Genomic DNA, 23,014 nt, shown 5'->3' on the forward strand with positions numbered 1-23,014 from the left:
TTTCAGCCTTTTTTAAAAAAAATAATAAGAATTTATGTATTATTTGTATAACTGAAAAAAATGTTTACGTTATCTTTACTAATACTATATTAAATAACTTTGTTATCCATCCCTTGGGATTATAATGAACTAGATAACTATAATGAACTAGAAAAAAAGATTTTCTATTACATGTAGAACTCTCTAAGAAAGCTTTTTAAAATGGCAAAATACCTAAATACAGCTTGTAAATAAAATACGAACTCTATTTCATATTAATTTATAAAATACACATCTAATTTTGTAAAGTAACTGGACAAACACATTAGCTTTTTAAAATATATTACGTAAATCTTGTTTTTAGGGAAGAACTTGGTAGACTACTACACACTAAGGGCTTTTCAATTATTAAATCTAACGGACTAATTTCCTTTCTATTTACCTTGTAATAGCTAGTCAGACACCCACCCAATTACAGCACTTAAGTAGCATGTAATATAGCTAGAGGGACAACTTATGTATGCTTTACCTTACAGGTAACAGTCACCATCAGCAAGTGATATGCTGTCACAAATAACAAGGTCAAGACTTTCTACGTCTTCTAAGTAAGGTGCTCCGCAATCTGCTGAGCTGCCAAAGTCACTGACACACACACAACCCTTAAAGCTTCGTCACCCACAATTAAACCTTTCATCAGTCTAAAAGATGGGAAAATCAGAGCAAACAACCAGTTGCTGCTAACCATTAATTCAAGCACCTTAAGGCAAACGACCAGAACAGGGCTAGCTTTCCCTTATACATTTCTATGACTTCGATGATTTTTTCCTCAAATGTAATTTTTTACCCAGACTGGAAACTTGGAAGCAGCAGGGATTTCGGATTCAAAGAGCACTGGGGTCGTACCTGGGGATGAAAAGGATCTTTTAGTTCCATACCACTGTTTCATGGACCCTGAAACCAAGTGCATCAGGTACTGAGTGCAACACAGTCCGCACCAATGGATGATGTGAAGGGTTCTATGTACACGATGTTGAATTTTTACTCAGAGGACTTTCTATTAGTTTTTAAACTGGCGGAAGGAATCAGTTATTATCCTGCATGCTGGATGGCAGAGGAGTTAGTGCAGAGATTGACTTAGCCAATGACCGGGTGACTCATTTGGGATTAGACTTGGCTCAGGAAGAGGGTCTGTTTTATCTCAGGCCTTTTACAGTGTTCAGTATAAAGTGAATTCAATCCATATAGGCAATACCTGTACCTGGGGGTGGTAATAAAAAGTATAACTAAGTGAATTTGAATTCAGAAGAGAAACTGTCACTTTACAAACAACTTTTGTCTTATTTCAAATAATCTTAAACAATGTAAGTGATAATTCTAGATGGATATCATGCCTAACCTCTTACATTATCAGAATTTAACTACATTTTAAATGCCCTAACCCTAACCCTAACTCTAACCCGGGCCCTCAGCAGTGCAAGCGTGGAGTCCTAACCACTGGACGGCCAGAAATTCCTGGTGTTGATCTTTTAAAAATTAAGGAAGCCAGGATCTTGTTATAACTTAGCAATTTTCTCCCTACCCATTTTCTGTAATGGGTGCTTGGTAAATATTTGTTGGGTGACTTTTCATATATTTGCAGACAACAAAGTAGCCTTTATACAAGTCTATCTTTATTTGTAAAAAATAATATACAACTAAAGCTAATTTGATTTTTAAAATCAAAGCTCATTTAGTGATAATGTACATTTTATAATAAAATTGTAGTAAAATACTGACATTTGATAGTTTAAACAAAGTAGCATTCATGTAAAAATCATGTTGCATGTAAAATTTAATTAGAAAATCCATAGTTCACAAAAGTACATATATTTTGTTGATAGCTCTTGAGAACATTATCATAAATTTACTTAAGATACAGAACAAAATTCACAGTTAGCTTGACATTTAGTACTATAAAATTTTATGCTGAATCCACTGATATTTTTGTTAATAAGGGACACTTAAATAATTCAGACTACCAATGAATTGACATTTTATTGTATAACCAAGATCTATTGGTTTTACAATACGTCTAGTAATCAATTCTTTCACCAATAATTTAAATGAGAGATCCAGTTGAAAAGACCGTTGACATATACCCTTAGCGGGATAATTAAAAAGCACTAGCAGCTTTGATTTCCATTTTCATGAATACATACAAGACAAATCTGTATTTTACAGTTAAAAGTTGTACAAAAAGTCAAGCCCTGAAGTATTTCTTCCCCTAAGAGAAAAGTTCTGATGTTAAAACTTTGTTAAAAAAAAAAAAAGAGAGAGAAAGAGAGAGAGGTAGTATGTGAAAGTATTTTTACTTAAAATGTTGAAGCCCTGCACCGCGTATAATATAAATGAAATGCAACCTTCTACTTATTAACATTTTGCCATTCAAGAGTCAAATTTATAGAACTCAACAGAATGTTAAACCTGGAATGCCATTAAAAAATAGTGGTTATATAACTGGAAGAACTTCAATGAATTCAACAAAAAGTACACTGTATTATACATAATGTTGTGCAGTTAACAGTTTAGTGATTATATGTTTAGTGGTAAAATGTGAACAAAATACACTGAAGTATTCTGAGTCAAGCGAGCTTCATTTAATCAACTTTACTTCATATACTTTTACCATATAGAGAAAATATCCTTCAAAACGGAGTCATTTGATTCTTCATTGTTTTAATAGCACACAATTGTTATAAGGTATCCATTCTAGCCCTAGCATAAAATTAATCAATAAATAACTCTGAGAGAAATATCCATAAGTCACAGGGAACTCATGTAGTTCATACTATTCTTAGTCTCTATATACAAGCTACTGTAGTGCCTGTGCACCTCCATACAATGAAACCAGGCAAGGAACAAAAGTTAGCAGCCTTACTCTTACCTTGCTAAGTGGATGCATCGGAAAGTAATAAATAGCCTCATAAAATTAATCGAGGTACACTCTACCTGTCAAAGGTGAATACGACATACTTTTCATAAAGTGTAGGCAGTGTTCCTAGAAATCCCATTAAGGAAAACCCAAAATTTTCATATAAAAAGTGCACAAGGTTGTCCTGTGTGTAAAAATCTCTTAGCTTGGGTGCATTTTTTTTTTAACGAAAATAATTCACACTACTCAGATACATTAAAAGAGTAAAAAGGCAGACAAACAAAATATACACACAAACAACAAAAGGAATGATTTCTAATGAGATGTGGAATGAGGACAAGAAGAGGTTACAGGAGAGTCTCCCATATCACCAGAGTCCACGGAACTGCCTTTCACAACGTAAGTGATGCCCAAATGCAATGAGTTTGTAAATATGAAAGCTACAAGATGGGCAAACACGGACCTGAACAACTGTTAGAGTTTCTTAATTCAGGAACATAGCTTCAATGCCTTATAACTTAGGAAGCAACCCCTAAAAACAGTCCATTGATTTGATTTCTTAGAAATTAGGAAAAAAAAAAAAAAAAAGCATTTGAAAAAATTACTCGCTACAATTAGCAACAGAGGAACAATATTAAAAAATCAAAATACAACATGGGGAATATAGGAGCCAAGGTCCGAAAGTACCGAAAGATAGACTCAGACTTCTTCACATTAGAATTAGAAAATACATAGTTAAAGGAAAAATTAACCAGGCTCTGCACAGCAGGTTAAATATGCAACCACTTCAAACAGAAATGATCTAGTCCTCATGTGTAGTTCTGGGAATGTGCTCTAACATCCAGTTCTCTATAGACAAAATAGCAAAAGCACATCATTTCATTAGCAAAGGCCCCTTCGTTTTAGACTTAAATTCACCTCTGACCCACCGAAGTTTATATTAATTATCAAACTACTATTTTAATAACATTTTAAACTTGCAATATATTTTTTTCATGCCTATCCCAGATCACTGGTTCAGAGGTATATATGCTTTAAACTAGCCAAATTTACAAGTCTCCATGGCGTCCTCACTCAAAAAACATTCAAACGCGATGGTTTCATAGTGTTATGATTGTTCCATCTTCTTCTAAGAGTTTTTGATCTGGAGCATGCGTTTCAAATTCTGTATTTGTGCCACTTGCTAAGGGTGCTAAGCTCACTTCATTAGAAGGAATAAAACCGTTCTGTCCAGATTCAAAACTGAGTTCTATTTGTGTTAATGATTCCAGGCTCTCGGTGTTACGAACAGCCTTAGGGATCTGCTGTGGCACTCCATTGTCTTCAATAATAATGTCATCTTCATCGCTGTCTTCATCCTCTGGCTCAAAGCTCGGTTCGATCTGCTGTGGATAGCCAGGAAGGCTGTTGTCAGTAGACTGGCCAGAGCTGCCGGAAGTCCGACTGTTCCTAATGACGTTATTCCTCTGGTTTGCTGGTCTCACTGTGATGATGAGGTTGCGGCTGTTTGCAATCATCATGTCAGTTACTTGATCTAGACTCTTCCCGGAAACTTCTATGCCATTAACTTCTAAAACTTCATCATTAACGGCTAATAGTCCTGTGCTTTGAGCCAGACCTCCTGGCACAAGTCTGGATATAAAGATCCCTGGGACCTTCTCTAAGCCATGGGGTGTCACCCGGACACTGGAGCCGTCCCGGATGTAGAATCCTAGGGGTTTCTCAGTGCCATATTTGTAGAGACGGACCCTACGATGTGTTTCTGGGAGAATATCCACGTCTATAATAGAAGACACAGGTCTGAAGTCCTGGGGCATACTAATGACTATGTGTGGCTTTTTTCTATGGTTGTCAGGACGTAACACATTGGTTAAAACATTCTTCTTCTTTATCAGTGTGTCTGTACCAAAGGCACTGTAGTCTGCTTCTTCTGTTTAAAAATAAAATAAAATAATTATAGAAATGCTGTATAAACGCCCATTTATCTATAGTGGAATCTGTACAGAAAGGATAACTCAAATATATTTGGTACATAAACAAACTCGTTAAATATCAGCCTGTTCCGATCAGCTGAAAATGTAGTGTAATAGTAAGACATGCTATACTAGAAAAACCCAATAGGTGGCCCTCTCGAGTATTCACCATAAAGTTACCAAAAGTTGAAGTTAAATTTGATAAAGCTCAATGACTTAAACAACATTAAATATGGCAGATGAAATTCTGATAAGCCTCGCACACACATTCTTTTTTTTTTTTTTAATTTTTATTTATTTATTTATTTATTTATGGCTGTGTTGGGTCTTCGTTTCTGTGCGAGGGCTTTCTCTAGTTGTGGCAAGTGGGGGCCACTCTTCATCGCGGTGCGCGGGCCTCTCACTATCGTGGCCTCTCTTGTTGTGGAGCACAGGCTCCAGACGCGCAGGCTCAGTAATTGTGGCTCACGGGCCTGGTTGCTCTGCGGCATGTGGGATCTTCCCAGACCAGGGCTCGATCCCGTGTCCCCTGCATTGGCAGGCAGATTCTAAACCACTGCGCCACCAGGGAAGCCCTCGCACACACATTCTTAAACACCATTTAAAACAAGTTATTTACATTGTATTTTCCCTATGTTTGTTTAAACACCTCCAGCTTGCATGCTTATCATATTTGACTCAATGACACAAAATTGGACACTTTTGAAGCTCAAATACCTGTATTAGAGTCCGGGCAGACAGTGTACAGGCAGACTTCTTTTTACTGCGCTTCGCAGATAATTGTGTTTTTTTACAAATTGAAGGTTTGTGGCAAGCCTGCACCAAGCAAGTCTACCGATGCCATTTTTCCAACAGCATTTGCTCACTTCGTGTCTCTGGGTCACATTTTGTTAATTCTTGCAATATTTCAAACTTTTAAATTATTATACTTGTTACGATGCGCTTTGATCAGTGATCTTTGACATCACTACTGCAAAAAGATTATGACTTGCTGAAGGTTCAGGTGATGGTTAACATTTTTTTTAGCAAAAAAGTATTTTAAAATTGAGTTATGTATTTTTTTAGACATAATGCTATTACACGCTTAATTTGTGCAAGAATTCATGTGACTTGCTTTATCGTGATATTTGCTTTATTGAACCCACAATATATCTGAGGTCTGCCTGTAATTAAACGAAATGGATAATACACATAAAATGATAATGTAATTAAATGAATACATATCGAACACAGGAATTTTGGTCTTCTGCAAATACACTCTCCCTCAGTTTTCTGGAGGAGTTCTTAACCTTTCATTTTCCCACTTTTGAAAGAGGCTGAGGTATAAGACAGAGACAACAGGGAGGGGTGAGGATTCTGGCAAAGCTGAGAGCTCCTGCCCCATTTAATGAAATGGCTTTTCTCGCTCCAGGCAGCTTTTCTTCACGGACTGTAGGAATTTGTGTGGACAGTCCAACTTGTCAGAGAGTCTTGTTTTTTTAGGTTAAAAAAAAAAAACAAAAACTTCCCATTTTAAAATGCCTACACCTAATTAAATAACAACAAAAACCTGTTTGAGCAAATAACATCTGGGGGTTGAATTTATTCTTCAAGCCAGCAATTTATAATCTCTGATGTAAACTAGGGAAAACAGGGCACTAAAACTAGATCTTCTTAAATCCCACAGCTGCAGGTAGACAGTCTACAAACAACACATCTCATCAGAGGATGAGGAAACGGAATTAACAGCAGGCATAAAAGGTGAAATCAGATTTCAAAAATAACTGGAATGGGGATAAACTAAAAAGTCACAATCTCCAAGGATGAAAAAAATATTTAGTAAGAATAAAGAAGACAAAAGTGCCCCCACCATCCCAAGAACTAGTTTAAAGTCCTAGTCTCAATCACTGCTACAGACCAGTAACATCACTAGACTGTGTCTGCACAGGGCTTCCATTTGTAGTCTCTTGTCACCCGACTCTCAGCCCCCCTATCGGTAAGTATTATTACCTTTACTTTATAGACCAGGAAATTAAGGGTACAAAATAAGGTACAGAAGGCCCCAGGTTTTCTTACTAAGGCCAATACCGTACATGTTCAATTCACACAGTGAATGTTAAATGTCCACTGTGTGTCAGAGCCTGGAGAACCTCAGTATTCTTTTCTCAGTGCTGCTTGAACACTCTTCAAAAGCTAGTTTCAGATAAATGTACAAGACTAGGGGTACCTGGGGACTTCCCTGGTGGCGCAGTGGTTAGGACTCTGGCGCAGGGGGCCCGGGTTTGATTCCTGGTCAGGGAACTAGATCCCACATGCATGTCACAACTAAGGAGCCCACCTGCCACAAGTAAGACCCAGCACAACCAAAAAAAAAAAAGCCTAGTGGTACCTGATTTTGGGGCATTTCCCCCCCTGGGGATAATTTTGCTTCATTTATGGAGAAAGTACTTACACTGTGTTCTTACAAAGACAGAAATTTATTTATAATTTGGCTTGGGAAATAAATGGACTGACAAAAGAATCTTTTGGGCAAAATGTAGCCAAAAATCTATCAACAATGATCTTCTACTGAATGTGTTTATTCAAAGTTGTATATTTCATTTTACAATCAATTAAGAAAGCCCACACAATTTTTATATGGGAAATTCCAGACCATACAAAAGGAGAACAAAACTAAGCTGCCTACATACCTATTCATGGGAAACCTGACCAAGAAACCCCCCAAATCTGCATAATTTGGCATCGCATCCAGACTCTGTTTGAATGCTCTCTGCTAAATTCTCAAAAGCAATGTGCCCCAGTACAAAGGCACCTTTGTTCTCCCATCTAGCTAATCAGTTTTCAGCCACTGGGAAAAGAAATATTTTGGCAGAAAGCCAGGGTGCAGGGTGTCGGTTTAAAGTGTAAAGGTGAACATCTACAGGGAACAGGGCTGACGTTCCACCTGAGCATGTCTGTCAAAGTACAAAACTCAGAAAGAGATGGAACGTTGGAATCCTGGCTCATGGCAACCTTTCACTTGTATAAACCCAGGCTTATGCAACAGTATGTGATATAGGCTCAGTGAAACCTCACCTATCCCAAGCCTGACAATCTCAGCTCACCGAAACAGACAAGGATCTACCCGTGGAATGCCGCCAAACAGCCAAACTGGATGTCTCACTTCCTTACACACAAAAAGCCCCTGTGCTTTACTCACAGAGGAAGGGAGCCCTGAAGGGCCTCCCTCGGAGCCTCTTACTTTTTAAACATTAATTCCAAAAAACCCTGGTTATCTCATTCCTCAGTTCAGAGTCTTAAGTCACAGTCAGGGGTAAGGGTCCACTAGTGAGTGGCAGGCACAGATACAAAAAATAAAAGCCTACAGTGAAGAAAAAGCAAACCTGAAAACAAACAAACAAAACAAAGCGTTATATAAATCCCAGCAGCATCCATGTACAGTAACAAAACTCTAACAGTTCATGGTAGAGTCATCAAGAAAGTTCAAGATTATGACCCATTTCAAGTTCAGTAGGAAGACAGGGAAAAATGAAATAATTTTTGAAACTGTTCTAATCAAGGGGTGGACAACCTTTTTCTGTAGAGTTGTAGTACAGTAAATATTTTAGGTATCGCAGGTCATACGGTCTCTGTTGCAAAAGCAGCCACAGGCAATACAGAAAGGAGTGATCATGGCTGTGTTCCATGAAAACTTTATTTATAAAAACAGCCAGCAAGCCTGAGTTTGCCAACACTTGTTCTAATCCAAAATGGTTAAATGAAATAGATGTGGCAACTTTAAAAGGATTAAACATCACTTAAAGCAATATTCAAAGCCTGCAGATCCCTTCACTTCCTAATATAAGAAAAATCAATTGCCAGATACTTAAGAAGCACCTGCTACTATGTGGCTAGACATCGTGCTATGTGCTGCAGATCCAGTGCACAAAACAGCTAAGGTGCTTGCTTTCATGGTGTTTACAGACTAAAAGCCACGGCAATTAACAAAGAACCTGAAACCATTATATTATTTATTACAAAGGTGCCAAGAGCTGTGAAGTTTGTCAGTGGGAACTCGGCCGGTCTGCAGGGTAAGGCAAAGAAGGCTTCTCTGGGGAGTGCGGTTTATACTGAGACTGGAAAACAAACCAGTAGCTAATCAGGTAGAAGGGAGGGAAGAACTTCCAGGTGCAGATACAACAAATACGGGCAGGATGGGGTCGTGGGAGGAGACAGTGAGAAGGCAGGGTGGGAGGGGAGAGAAGAGGAGGAGCACGAGCCCAGTCGCAGCCAGGGCCCTGCAGACAGACAGGGCCTCCGGGGAAGCGGGGAGGATTACGGGCTTCAGCCTGAGGGCAAAGGGAAGAAAACCAAGGATTTTGGCTTTTCTACAAAGCTCACTCTGGTTGCAAGCTGGAGAAGGGACCTGCGGGGGAAGACAGGAGGTTACTGCAGGTAATTTAGGATGGTACCTGGCCTGAAGCAGAGGCAGTGGAATGGGGAAATAAGTTTGAAAAATAATTAGAACACATTTTTAATAGGCCAGGTGACTGAATAAAAAGGTGTGTCAGGAAATGGGGAAATAAGTTTGAAAAATAATTAGAACACATTTTTAATAGGCTTGGTGACTGAAAAAAAGGTATGTGTCAAAGGCGACACCCAGGTTTCTGTCATAAGCAACTGGAATCACATTCTGAGCTGTTACTCCACAATTTCTTCTTTTTATTTTATTTAATTTTTTTATTTCTGGGGCCGTACCTTCTGTTAAACTATTTTTTACAATTTACTATTAAAATGTATACTCCTTAAACCATTTCTAAATTAAACCCTGACTCACTAAAATATAACCTTAAAATACATCTCCCAAATAACATCCAATGCACAGTAAAGTTCTAAGAGACAGTTTAAGTGGCTGCCCAGTTCCAGGTGTCTGGGCCACAAGGCCATGTCCTAAGGCAGATGAGGCTTAAAGCAAGGCCCTTCTGGTGTTTCCAACATACTCCTTCGAATAAACCCATGATGCAAATGCGTCTGTCTGATGGCACACAGAAACAGACTGTGACACAGCAAGAAGCTGTGGTGTAGGTATTCTGATCAGATCTGGCGAGAAGTCCGTGCAGGTCAATGGGCCTCAGACTTGGCTGATCATCACAACGGGCTTTTAAAAAATACACATTTCCCTGGCTGCATTCCAAACCTACAGGAATGACCTGAGTGAGTACTTTTTCTAAAGGGGCAACCTTTAAATATTTTCTGAGATTGTTTACCATACAATAACCACCTGAACAACAAGAGAAGAAAAACTCTCTTTTTCCCTCAACTAAGTGAGGAAATTCTAAACTCTGACAGGGGGAGGGGGCTGGCAAAAGCCCTAGGATCCTCTGCGAAAGTAACTTTTAAAATATCAGGTTTTTTGTTTTGTTTTTGCTTCCACAATAACAGCCCTGGAAATAGAGTCTGGGTTTTTTACTCTAACAATAAATTATTGTAAAACATAAAACTTTTCAAGATATGCAACGACGCTACCCCCGAGTTCAAGCTATGAAGTGGTTTATGCCTTCAATTGTGAGCTTTCACTTCAAAGAAGCTTTATTTGGTAGAGGGTATCAGATTTTAAAAGGTCACATGGTTTTAAAATTTAAAATCGTTTTCATATCTGTCTTTTAAAAATATCGCTTGGTGCCACATCAAGTGCAACTGCTGCCCTATTGGTTCCTAAATTGGAAGCAACAGGCCAGTAAAACAGAAAATGTGTTGTAATTAAGCAAGAAAATGTAACTGTACTTAATGCCATGTTTTACATTAGTTTCCTGAATTTAATGTTCATTAAAGTTTAAGTAAAATCAGCTTTCTACTTAAGCATCTGCTGAGCTTTGTTTAAAAGAAAAAAAGTATCATCACGAACTACAGGGCACTGTGTAACTCTGTAAGACAGACAACAAACGTGTTAACTCTACCTAAATAATCAGAGGGTAATCTGGTAAAGGTGGAGGTTGGGGGGCTCTAGCTAGGGTGATCAGAAGAGGCCCCTCTGAGAAAGTCATCTGAGCTGAGAACTGAGGAGGCAGCCATGGGACCAGCTGCAGGAAAAGCGTTCCTTACAGAAGGAACAGCAAGTGCAGAAGCACAGAGACGGCAGCAAGCCCGCTGAGTCCTAGGGACAGAAAGAAAGCCAGTGTGGTTGCTGCGAGGTGGGAGTGGGAGAATGGAGGAAGGAGACGCTGTGGGGCACAAGTCAGGACGGATTTTATTCTGGATGCAACGGAAACCACTGGAGGGTTTTCAGCAGGAATGAATCGACTGACTGACTTTTCATGTTTTGCTTAAGTCATATTTGTATTACAGTTACTTTTTTTTTTTTTTGGCCGCACCGGGTGGCATGCAGGATCTTAGTTCCCCGACCAGGGATTGAACCTGTGCCCCCCTGCAGTGGAAGCGTGGAGTCTTAACTGCCGGACCACCAGGGATGTCCCAAAGTTACATTTTTAAAAACAAAAATTTTCTGTTGAACACACTGCCTATTTCTACATCAAATCCTAAGGGCTATGAATTGTATTGGTTATTTACCTCTACAGCATAGAAAACTTCTGTTTACATCTAAACATATTTGAAAAGGAAATAGCAGAAGATAACCACCCTTAAAAGATGTTAGGATTAATCCTGTGATCACGTAAGTGTTACAAGTCCAGGAACAAAAACATGTGGTAGTATAATCCAACACCTATAATCTTTCTAAGGAAGGGGATAATCCAACAAGTTTTGTCAGATGGCAGTAGTTTAAAAATAGTCATTCTATATTTAAATACATGTTCCAAACAGCAAATTTGTAATGAAAATTACAACTGCTAACAAGACAGGCCTTCTATTCAACAATAATGATTTAAATTATTCTGCTTAAAATGACAAGTTCCACTCCAATGTTTTGTCTTCTCCTCTTCCTTCTCCAACATTCTATACATAGCTTTCTCAGAACCATCCCTGCTCTTCATCTCAGCTAGCCCTAATGTCCACTCCCAAAAATTTCAACTATCACTTTTCTGCAGACTTTCAGCTCTTTGATCAGCCTCTAGATTTCCACCCTGAGCTCCAGCCCATCATTTCTGATTTCCTACAGGACAAGGTTGAAACTCGCCAGCCAGATAAGCTTTTTTGGCCTATAACCAAACCAATTTTCTTTCCAAGTCAATCTCTCTTCCAGACTGTACCTGTTTTATGGCACCATCAGGCTCAAATCCAGAAAGCTAATTTCCTCTGGACTCCTCTTCAACCCTCTGCCATCCAGGGGGGAGCGTAGTGACTCTCAGATCCTCCCCTTTATCTTCCTCACCTGGTCCCCTGCCGGGGCAGCTTCTCAGCATCTCTCACCCCCCTGCTCCTTGCTCTCTCCTGTAAGACTGCTGCATACTCCAATTCATCCTGAACAGCCAAATGAGTCTTCCTGAAGTAACACTCTAATTGTACCACACCCCTGTCACATACCTAGGAAATCCATCTTAGGGGTCTTTGGGAAAATAAATTTGGGTGTCTGTAGAGTATCTCGTAAATAGTCAAGTGATACAGATATGTTACCCTACCCTTGGAGGTTTATTTTGTTGGCGGACTTTAGTTCCTCCAAACCCAGAAGCAAAGATACACAATCAGTGGAATTTCAAAGCCCTAGGAGTGGTCCAATGCTTATCAACTGATTGGAAATAAAGTTTCACCTTCAAGGGTAATTTCTACCCACTTTCTCAAACTGCTTTCTGGGTTGGTTTACAAACACAGTAAGGCTTTGATTATCCCACCAGTACTGGGCTTGTGGCTCTCATGTTGCCTTTCCAAACCTCTTCATTTACCAAAGACAAAGGAATAAATGGCACACATCATGCCCATCTACAGGCAGACACAGATAAACACACACACGGAGGAGGCCACAAAGTTAAAAGTTTTAGGGCTCAAAATACATTTCAATTCGTGCCATATAGAGTGGTTATTTTAAAATGTTCTTTTGCAAGACCAATATCAATGTTTACATTCTTCCAAAATAATGACTTGCTCTCTGATTTTCCAGATAATTCACTAGTTTTATTTCTGTGAAAAATGCCTTAAAAGGAAAGAAAATATTCACCGGAGGCATACTACATGCCAGAGCACTGCACTGAGCTCATTTAAACTTCCTAGTAATCCTATGAGATAGTATGTTCATTCTATAGATAAAGACACTGCGACCCAGGAAGAATAAACAGCTTTCCTTCAGGTACCTATTAAGTGGTGCATACAGTATTTCAAAGTTAGTTGCTACCAAAAAAGTAGAATGTTTCCCCGACTCCAAAGTCATACTCTTTCTACCACATCTTTCTGAATGGACAAAATTCCATTCAACAAAGTGAAGATTCAATAAATTCCTAATTTCCATTTTAAAAAAATCTAAGAGGTTATAAAGTAATTAAAACCACAATCTTTCGGACTTTCCTGGTGGTGCAGTGGTTAAGAATCCGCCTGCCAATGCAGGGGACACGGGTTCAATCCCTGGTCTGGGAAGATCCCGCACGCCGAGGAGCCACTAAGCCTGTGCGCCACAACTACTGAGCCTGCACTCTAGAGCCCACGAGCCACAACTACTGAGCCCGTGAGCCACAACTACTGAGGCCCGCGCCCCTAGAGCCCGTGCTCCACAACAAGAAAAGCCACCGCAATGAGAAGCCCGTGCACCACAATGAAGAGTAGCCCCCGCTCGCCGCAACTAGAGAAAGCCTGCATGCAACAATGAAGACCCAATGCAGCCAAAAATAAAATAAAAATAAATTTTAAAAAAACCCCGCAATCTTTCCAAAGTATACTTAGTGTAGTGTAAAGATGTCAATTAAACCAATAATATCACAGATGTCTTAACTCACTTGTTAGTTAATATGGTAAGAAGATTCACACAAAATGTCTATTCATTAAATTTCTAGTGAATTCTGTGTATCCTATCAATGAGGAAAATAAACAACTTCTAATTCTAAAACAATTTTTCTAAACATTGTTACTTACCCTTTTTTTGTATAAAAATCCTAAGCAGTGGGTTGGCCGTTGAAACAGCTTTGTGATAATTATCATCGTTATTTATAGGTAGTAAATCTCCGTGAATGTCTGCATAGCCTACTAAAACGTCAACATTGGGTATCTTATGAACATGTTGCAGTAATCCATAAAACTCTTCAAACTTTCCAGGTTTTGATCTTTCCAGTGAAAACCGACGAAATTCAGCTCCAAACTATAAATAAACATATTAATTTTAAAAAAGGTAACAGGATCCAATCTTAAAATGCATGACAGAAAAATTCACAGGCACAGTATTATTTCCCTTAACGAAGAAGACAGTTCCAATAACACAGTCTATTGTCAGAAACCTCATTATCAGGCGATAAAACAACATAAGGAAGGCACAGGAATGTGTCTGCTCACTGCTGCATCTCTGAAGGGCATTCCCTTCAAGAGATGCAAGCTCAACTTAATCCCTGGGGTACCCAGGCCTCACTGGGGACTGTCCTGCAGAGTGACTCAGCTCAAACAAACCCTGTCTGGAGCCCAGATCCTGACAGCAGTATCTGCTCCTCACTCAGGCCATGGGGTAACAAAGATGTTCCTAAGTCTTTATTTTGACTGGTAGCAAAAAGCATCTAAGTTTCCTCCCCCATAAAAGGAATTACAATTTCACAGGAAGTGGCAAGAATTAACAGCAACATATACAAAAAGGACTTTGAGCTTCTTGGCACTAAGGTACGATACAAATGGAGGTATATCATACAAGAAACAGGTCTAGAGATAAGAAGTGTCTTCCCTATGTTAATCTTAAAAAAAAACACGCAGCTTTACCAATACATTAAATATATGTCCTACAACTCTCCAATTAAAGCAAAAGTGTTTACATGCTTGGCACAGTGCTAGGCCCCATAGAATGAAAGGCTCAGGCCTGCACCAGAGCTCAGCAATTAGTGGGGAAAGAGAATAGCTATCTGAAAGGCATTAAGGGATCGCACAAACAGGGAGGACGACACTTCCATCATGCCCAATATTTATCTCCACAATTCTCGTTCTCAGGTCTGCTTCCCTACTCTAGATTCACACCTCTGCCTTCCAAATGCCAAATTATTTAAGTGGTTCTTATTCAGCACGAAGGACTGGCTTCATCTAGTCCATAATAAACAGGATCCATGACTTAACCATGCGACTAGCATGGCATTTCCTCAAATGTGGAAACGTAAGAAAGATTCATCAGCCTTCCGCAAAAAGTGCCCCAGTCACACAAGTTTGGGAAATGTTACATAACTATAATTACACTCTTAGGAATCACTGTGGAGACCAGATATTAAAGGCTCAGTTAAGTCCTGTGGTTGATTAAAAAAAAAAAAAAAAAAAAGTTTTTAAACAAATGTTTGCCAAATGTGTTTGACCACTGAACTCGTTTTTCCTCTAAATATCTATTATTGGCAAGAAACACTAATGTACCACTAAGACAGCCTTAAGCATCTTGCAGAGAAAGTCTCTATCAGAATAATTTGAGCAGGTTACAAATGTGTCAATTCACTTCCCTAAGGATCCCATGGTCTCTCTGAACTCACTGCTTTTGCTATCTCGAAGAAGTTCATCTGCCTTGCTTATACCCACACTACTCACTAGTTTTAAATTAAAAAATTACTAAAACCACTTCTTACCTCTAACAAATTAAAAGTTTCCAAAACACATTCCTGAAACATAAACACTAACATCTGTCAAGAAAATAAGGTGACTCATACCTAAAGCGCTCAAAAAGTGTAGTCACACCTTCACGTTTCAAAGTAAATAATAACTGGGGAACACCCTTCATATCAGAGTTAGTCTTATGATGTTATAAAAAGTCATAGTTTCTTCTCCATTTTCTTTATTCTGGTATCACAACATCCTAGTGCTTTCTGCTTCATCTCAGGGTTTTATTACTTCCCCTGGTGAATGGGAGTAACATCTAATAATTGAATATTTTAGGGCTGCAATGTTTTTGCTAAAGCTTGTGGATAAAAATTCTTTGCTCAACATTTTTTTCTCTTGCTTAAATGTTATGATAAAAACAATGGAAAATTGTATGGCTTCACAAGTAGATGTGCCCTTTTGCAATGTTAGCAGGAAAAAAAAAAAAAGAGAAATTGTTATGCTTCTTGCAGCAAAACAATAGGATTAAGAGAACTTTTTACTACATGAAGAAAAATACTAAAATAGAGATAACATTAAGACCCAATCAACAACTATTATAACCTTTTTTAGCCTGGTCTAGTTTGCCTTGGTCACCCAGAATGTGTATGGACACCTGTCTCCCAGCATCTTTTGGTACACTGTAGAAATGAAAACTTAATTTTAATATTGTTTGCCCATGAATAATAACTAGGAAATGTACAGCTCAAAGACTATTCCAAATGTTTAATAACCTAAGGTTATTAAAGGACATGACCTTGATTATTAAGAGCTTTTCCAACTATGGAGAAACAGGAAGATAAATCAGTTACCAAAGAAAAGTCACATGGTAACCGGTATCACAACTTAACTATAGTTATATTTGCATTATCCATTACTTTATTTGTACCATTTTCCCCTTCCATGAGCAAAGATATGACGTTGACACTGTTTTCTATGCAGAAGAAAAAGAAATCCTGAAACGTGGATCTGTACATCACCAAGTTGTGGTTACAACCTCTTAGCGACCAGCTTTGTAAAAAGCTGTGATATCACCAAAGCAGTGAAAAAGGAAGTACTGTTTCACACATCTGTCCAAATATTTTTTAAATGGTAGAGATGCGAAGTGTTTTATCTAATCCATTAAAAATAAATATATATTTAAAACATAAGGTGTCACTGACACACTAGAAACAGCACCTCTACTGTGCCTATTTATCAGCAGCTAGAACACTAGTGGGACCACACTTTATGAGATGCAGGTTCTCAGAATGCCTTGATTCTATTTAAGAGACACGGTTCACCAGAAGTCCAGTATGGCAGGTCAAATATATAATGGGTAGTATGGGAAAGATTCACAAATCAGTTGACAGAAGAGAAGGGCAGAAAGCCTGAAATTCCAGTCCCCAAGGGCTCGAGGTTTCCTAGTCTGAGAGATAGATTACCATTTGACTGTATTTATCAGAACACCTAGAATCCCTACTCATTTTTTCCTATGATAAAAAAATTAAATACTTGCTACCAAGATTAGGACCACAAACTGAATTTTAAGACTATGCAACATCATAAATGTCTTTCTTTTCTTAACCTCAACTCCCACAAACCCAAACTAGATTTATAACAGAAATGCCATGAGAAGGTTCAACCACTGGGCACGGAACCACTACCACCACTATACTGCTAGAGGAAAAGCTCTATATATTTCGAGTTATCTTAACCCTTAGTTCAAGCGTGTCACTTCAATTTGCTATGGCAGTTCCACGGAGGACACAGGAAACAGCATATTCATGAAACTGCTATAACTACATTTCTATTCTTATTAAGCAGAAGGGTTTCTTAACTAGTGCCTATCCTGATACACAAGTCGAAAACAACATTTTAAAATAATGTGAAAAATGAATGCAGATACTCTTGATGTGATCATCTCAGTTACAGCAACTTACAGAACTTTGCTTATCAACTCCAGATAATAAAAACCATTCTACCCACAGGCTTCAGGGAGCCTTCCCTACTCTACTTCACTGAAAATCACTCCTGGATTTTGCATTCTCCCCCCTACCCCACCCCGTAGTCTTACATTCAATGATGTTTCATTATTTTTAAAGTTGATATGCTTTTACTTTTCTCCTATTCTTTCATGTGTTTTGATCTTCCCAACTCTTATTTTCAATGTTCTCAGGGCCCAGCCCGTGTCCTCTCTTTTCTATTCTATAAAGCCTAAAATTTATTTTGTAAAAGGGTTTTAAGGTTTTGTCATAAAAAGCACAGCTCGTCGAAGTCATAAGCTTTCTGAGCCCCCGTCTTCTCAGAGAATCAGACTAGATTATCTAAGTCCCCTTTGGCTCTTCGATTCATGAAATGCTTGCTGAAAATGTTCCCGTGGCCGCCGATCATCTTCAAATTCCATCTCAAAACCCCCGTTGGAAAGCATTCCCTCACTAATCCCTATACACCGTCCCGCTCAGGGAGCCCTGCAATTTAGGAATTCAGTGGATACCGACGTAATTATCAGCAGATTGGCATACCGTTGGTCAAGAGTGAAAACACTTGATGTGAAAAGGTAGCAGGATGGAATGAAGAGAGCACCCAGACTCAAACTGTGAAGTGCTACTCGAACGGAAGGCGATAGTGTTAAAATATAGATTAAATGCATACCAAAGTTAGTGCTAGAAAAATCTCTAAGCAGGAAGCAAAGCTAACTTTACAAGGGCTCTTGAGTTCCCTGGGCTCTCTCCTTCACCACTTGATGCACCCTTGAGCCACAGAAAGGGGTAACATTTTGTGAACACGGGTGTTCCAAATACTCTTTACTCAGGCCAGGAGGTAGAATTCCTCCAAACCTTTCGTACCACGCTGCGCTCAAACGCCTCCCATCCTCCTCGGCTATACCTCGGCCCTTACCCTCATCCTTGAACAGGAATGATTTTTAAAGAGGTAGATTAAGCGCTCAGCTGGTCTCCTCCCTACCTGGGGCAGGAGCAGACACAACCCCCCACGCTCGTCCTCTTCACAGCAAGCGTATTATGCACCATCTCCTGCCTCCAAATCCCACCACCGCGCCCACCACGGTCCCAGACAGCGGGCAGCTTCTCAGGCCGTCCCCGGCCAGCCCCTGGCCTCCCCCGGGAGCACCCCCCCTCAAGGCCCTGGCTGCCGGTCCCCATCTAGCCGGCCGCTCCGCCCAGCCCGGGCCCCGCGCACCTTGCTCTTCACCTCCATGGTGCCCAGGCAGCCGCTGCCCGCTCCGTGCCGGTGGCTGCGGTTCATCCTGAGGCCTGGCCCGCAACGGCCTCCTCCAGCCGGGCCGCCCCTTGGAGCGCGGGGAGCGAGTGTGCGGCCGGCGGGCTCGGGACTCGGCTGCGGCCCAGGCGCCTCCTCACAGGCACCTGCAGAGGGGCGACCGCGGCTCGGGTCTCCGCGCAGAGCTCCGCTTGGCTGGCTCCTCACGCGGTGGTACCGAGGGTGAGACTGGCGGCGCGGTGGGCGGGAACGCGGTTCCCTCCCTCCGGGCCTCGGCGACGGCCGCGACGGCGAAGGAGGAGGAGGGGGCGGAGCACAGGGGACAGGCGCCGCAGCCTAGCTCTCAGCCGCTTCCCCCGCGAGCCCGCGCGCGCGCACCCCAGCCGGGCGGGAGCCGCGGCACGTGCGCGCGCTCACCTGCAGCCTCCGTAGACGCCTCGGCGGCTCGCGCTCCGCCCACACCCAATGGGAAGCGCGCACCTGCGCCCCCAGCGCCAACCAATCGATACACGCCTCGCGCAGCGCGTGGGCGGGCCGCCTCCTCGAAAGTCCCGCCCGCCGCCGTACGATTGGTCCCGCGCTGCGAGGGAGGGGCGGGATCACCTGAAGCCGTGGACCTCCTCTCCCGACCTAGCAGGAGAGCTGGAAAGCGCATGCGCAGGCCCTGGAGTTTCCGCCCCGGGGAGGCCGGCCGGAAGCGCGAGCGCACCTGGAGACGAGGGCGGCTGGGCCTTTTGCGCACGCGCAGGCGCGCGCCTGGTTGCCCCGGACCCGGCTCGCGCGCCGCCGGGGAATGGGAGGCGAGGCCCGGCTGGTGCGGAGGCGGGGTGGGGCTGCTAGGTTTCTGCCACCCCTTATCTCCCTTCCACTTTGGGATGCTGCAGCGTGCAACTATGCCCCTCCACCACCCATTTGCGTCGTTTAGGGGTCTGGCTGCAACTCTGATTACAAAATTCAAGTTTTCCCGCCTCTGCAACAGTCACTGGGGAAGAATCTCAGGGCTCTACTGGCTTAGTTTTGTTGGTAGAGACTCTTTCTGCAGTCCGTCAAGTCCCATGGGGTCGAGTGGCCGCTGGGAGGGAGGGAAAGTGGGCAGACGCTCGGGATGGCTCCTCGAAGGTCCGGCTTCCCCGAGTACTTCTAGACCGGCCCTCCAGGGCTTTCTTTTTTTCTTTTCTGTTTAATTTATTTTTAACCTCTGAAGTCTTCCTCTCCCTCCAGCCGTTTCTGGGCTATTCGTTGTGTCCACCAATGACAGCCTCCAGATTGTCTTTGTCCCCCTCCCCCCAGTGGAATGACCGAGCTATGTCCCTGATAACAAAAGACTTGACTCCTCTCGAAATGCCCCAGGGCTGGGTTTCTTCTCCCAGGGGCCCTTTTCAGCACTGGCCATGCTGGGGAGGTGAGGAGGAGACCCCCAACGCTCCCCCCCACCTGCAGGGGGCTCTTCATGGCACTGCGGCTCATCAAAGAGCTGTGGAACCCTCCTGTGAGCTGGACCTGGGCCGGCGGGGGGGCGGGGGGAGGTTTCTAACCTGAAATGGCCAAGAAGATCTGGTTAGGGTGCTGCATTCCACCTGAGTCCCCCCGAGGCTTCCTCCCCTTATCTCATGCCTCCAATCCCTCCTCACACTTTGCACCCCTCCTTCCCAGCACTTGTGTCAAGTTCCGGTTTCCCCATGTGTTTTGGGAGTAATCTGCTCTTGCCCGAGAATGACGGCTCTGAAAAGGCAGGGACCCGTCTGCTTTGCTCACTGTGGAGCAGTAGCACCTACCTGACTCCTAGCAGCTGCTCAGATATGTCTCTGCTGGGTGCTGGAGCTGAGCAGGGTGATTTCTCCATACTAACTTTACCCCACCTGTGTTCAAAGGCGAGAAACCCATCTTTCCCCCTGAGGGGTTCAGTCCACCAAATATTCGTGGGGGAATTTAAAGTTTTTCTGGCCATTTTGGGTGGAAGTCCAGATGGAAAGGATCCCATCCCAAGCTGAGTAAGAATAAAACTGCCTTCTCTACCCCCTGTTCAAAAGCACCTACTATGTGACTCAAGCTAAACTGGAAATGAAGTGTGGTGCTGTGATGGGGCGGCATGGCAGTTTGGTCTCAAGACCCCTTAATACTCTTAAAAATTATGGAGTGCCTCCAGGTATTGTGTTTATGTGTGATATGTCTTTCAACATATATTTCATTGTATTAAAATTGAAATTGAGAAATGTTTAAAACACAATAATACACAAGCACACATTCCAATAGTCATCAGGGTGATGATATCATCACATGTCCCGTCCCTTCTGGGAAATTCCATTGTATACCTGTCTGACAAGGAAGGTGAGAAGAGCAAGTGACATCTTAGTATTGTGAAAATAGTTTGGGCTTTGAGACTCACCTGAAAAGGTCTCAGGGACTCCCAGGGACCACTGGGATCTCTGTTCTCAGCTGTCACCTCCCAACCCCCAGCTGCCAGGGACACATGATGGGCCCTAGTTCTGTGGGAGCTATTGCTGGGTGGTGGAGCTTTATTACTGTTATCGGTACTGATTTATCAAGCCCCTTTTTAAAAAGGAAGTTAATGGGTGCCAACACACCTGCGTGGGCCCTGCATTCCTGGAGGTGTCGTCACATCCTCTCTGTCCTCCCCCGGGGTGTGGCATCCCTCTTGGACTTTCCTTTCTAGAAGGGAGGCCTGGGCCCGAGCTTTCTGGATCTCCTAAGTGGAATGTGCTCTGAGGCCTGCGTCACAAGTGCGCCTGGGCTGTGTAAGGAAGGAATGTGGAAAACAGTCAGAATTTGATAAAGGTGGTGTGGAGGAGGGGAGCCCTTTCATTCCGAGACGGCTGTTCCGGGCACACGTTTGTTCGCAGGGCCTGAAATTCAGCCTTTCTCAAGAAGTATGAAGCCCAGAGAAACAGCAGAAACAGAGAAGGGTTTATATTATTGTTTCTTTGGTTTGAAGACTGAACCCTAATCTCATTTCTCTCCATCCTCCCTCCCCACCCCCAAATCCTCAAGCTAAAGCTGATCAAGTCCTACGTGGGGGATGAAAAGCTAGTCCCAGGCCTGGGAGAATTAATACTCAGTGAGTTAGGGAGATAAGCAAAGTGAGTGGATGACACAGATTCTATAAATTACAGGGTCACAAAATCATTAGTTGGGAATGATTATCACACCCACACACTGTCATATCTCCCCCCCCCAGCCCATCTCCACCCACTGAAAGAAGCTAGTGAGGGTTCCATTTCTGCTTTATCCCTCTTCCCAATACTTTCTGTCTTTAGTTCTTCTACAACTTAACACAACTCTTGTGTCTGTTTGAAATTTACCTTGTGAGGTGGAAAGAGCTTGTAATTTTCCACAATTCATTTTACTGATTTACATCTTGCATAACAATACTTATTTCTTTCCTTCCTCCTCTTAGGGGGGAAAAAAAGAGGTGGCAAGAAGTCACGTATAATGGTGGTGAGAATTTTTTCAAGAAGTTTCTCTTGCCAGCTCTTTTTCTCCTTGATCGCTCAAGTGCCAGTTTTGATGGAGCTGGTTAATAATTCTTTGAGAGAGAGGTGAAGTGTACATTTATGAATCTCAGACTACTCACCAAAGCATTTTAAGCCCTTTGCAGAGTTGGAATTAAGTCACATGATCCGTTTTCTGGTTAATAGCTTATAACACTCACAGCTCGGGAAACGAATGAATTATCTCCTGTAGCCTGTAAGAAACTAAATGCCATTTTACTTAAAAACCCATCTTCATGGGAGGCAGCATGTGCCAGGCACCGTGCATGAGCCCTGCCCTTGAGGAGCTTGCTTTCTGACCTCTTCTCTCTCTGGGACTCAATTTCTCCATGTGTAAACGCAGACGGATGAGATCATCTTCACAATCCCTTCCAGCTCTTAACATTCTGTGTACCCCGGCGATAACGGAGATTGATCATTATTTCAATTAGTTCATACCAGGGATGAACTAGAATGAAAAGCGTAACCTTTCCATCAGGGTCAATAGGCAGGCAGCAGTCATCAGCTAAAATATTCCACTTCCTAGGACGTGTTGATGAAGGTGGTGATAACTAACATTTATGAGGGTCCACCCTGGTGCTGGGAACTGTGCTAAGTGCCTTCCCCATGAACTATCTTATTTGCTTTTAAGGAGCATGGAAGAGCTTTATACTTGGAGGCCCTGAGATCTTAACTTTTTTTAAGTGATAGCTGTTAATTTGAGCCCTTGCTCTGCCCCTTGCTGGCTGGGTGACCTTGACCCTGTTCGTTTAACTACTCAGAGCCTCAGATTCTCTCCT

At 42.0% G+C, this 23,014-nt stretch overlaps 1 protein-coding gene across 1 annotated transcript; it reads right to left on the minus strand.

Annotated features, from left to right (window-relative positions):
• Positions 1–1,786: 1,786 nt before the first annotated feature.
• On the minus strand, positions 1,787–19,186 carry PARD6B (par-6 family cell polarity regulator beta). Its single transcript, XM_082431754.1, has 3 exons — positions 18,688–19,186; positions 13,834–14,056; positions 1,787–4,820 (listed from the first exon to the last, which is right to left on the minus strand). Exons 1-3 carry the CDS (start codon positions 18,751–18,753, stop codon positions 3,991–3,993), a joined length of 1,119 nt encoding a protein of 372 aa, XP_082287880.1. The 5' UTR covers positions 18,754–19,186; the 3' UTR covers positions 1,787–3,990.
• Between the last annotated feature and the right edge of the window lie 3,828 nt (positions 19,187–23,014).

The sequence above is a fragment of the Balaenoptera physalus genome (assembly GCF_965194825.1).
Source record: "Balaenoptera physalus genome assembly, chromosome: 16".
Lineage (NCBI taxonomy): Eukaryota > Metazoa > Chordata > Mammalia > Artiodactyla > Balaenopteridae > Balaenoptera > Balaenoptera physalus.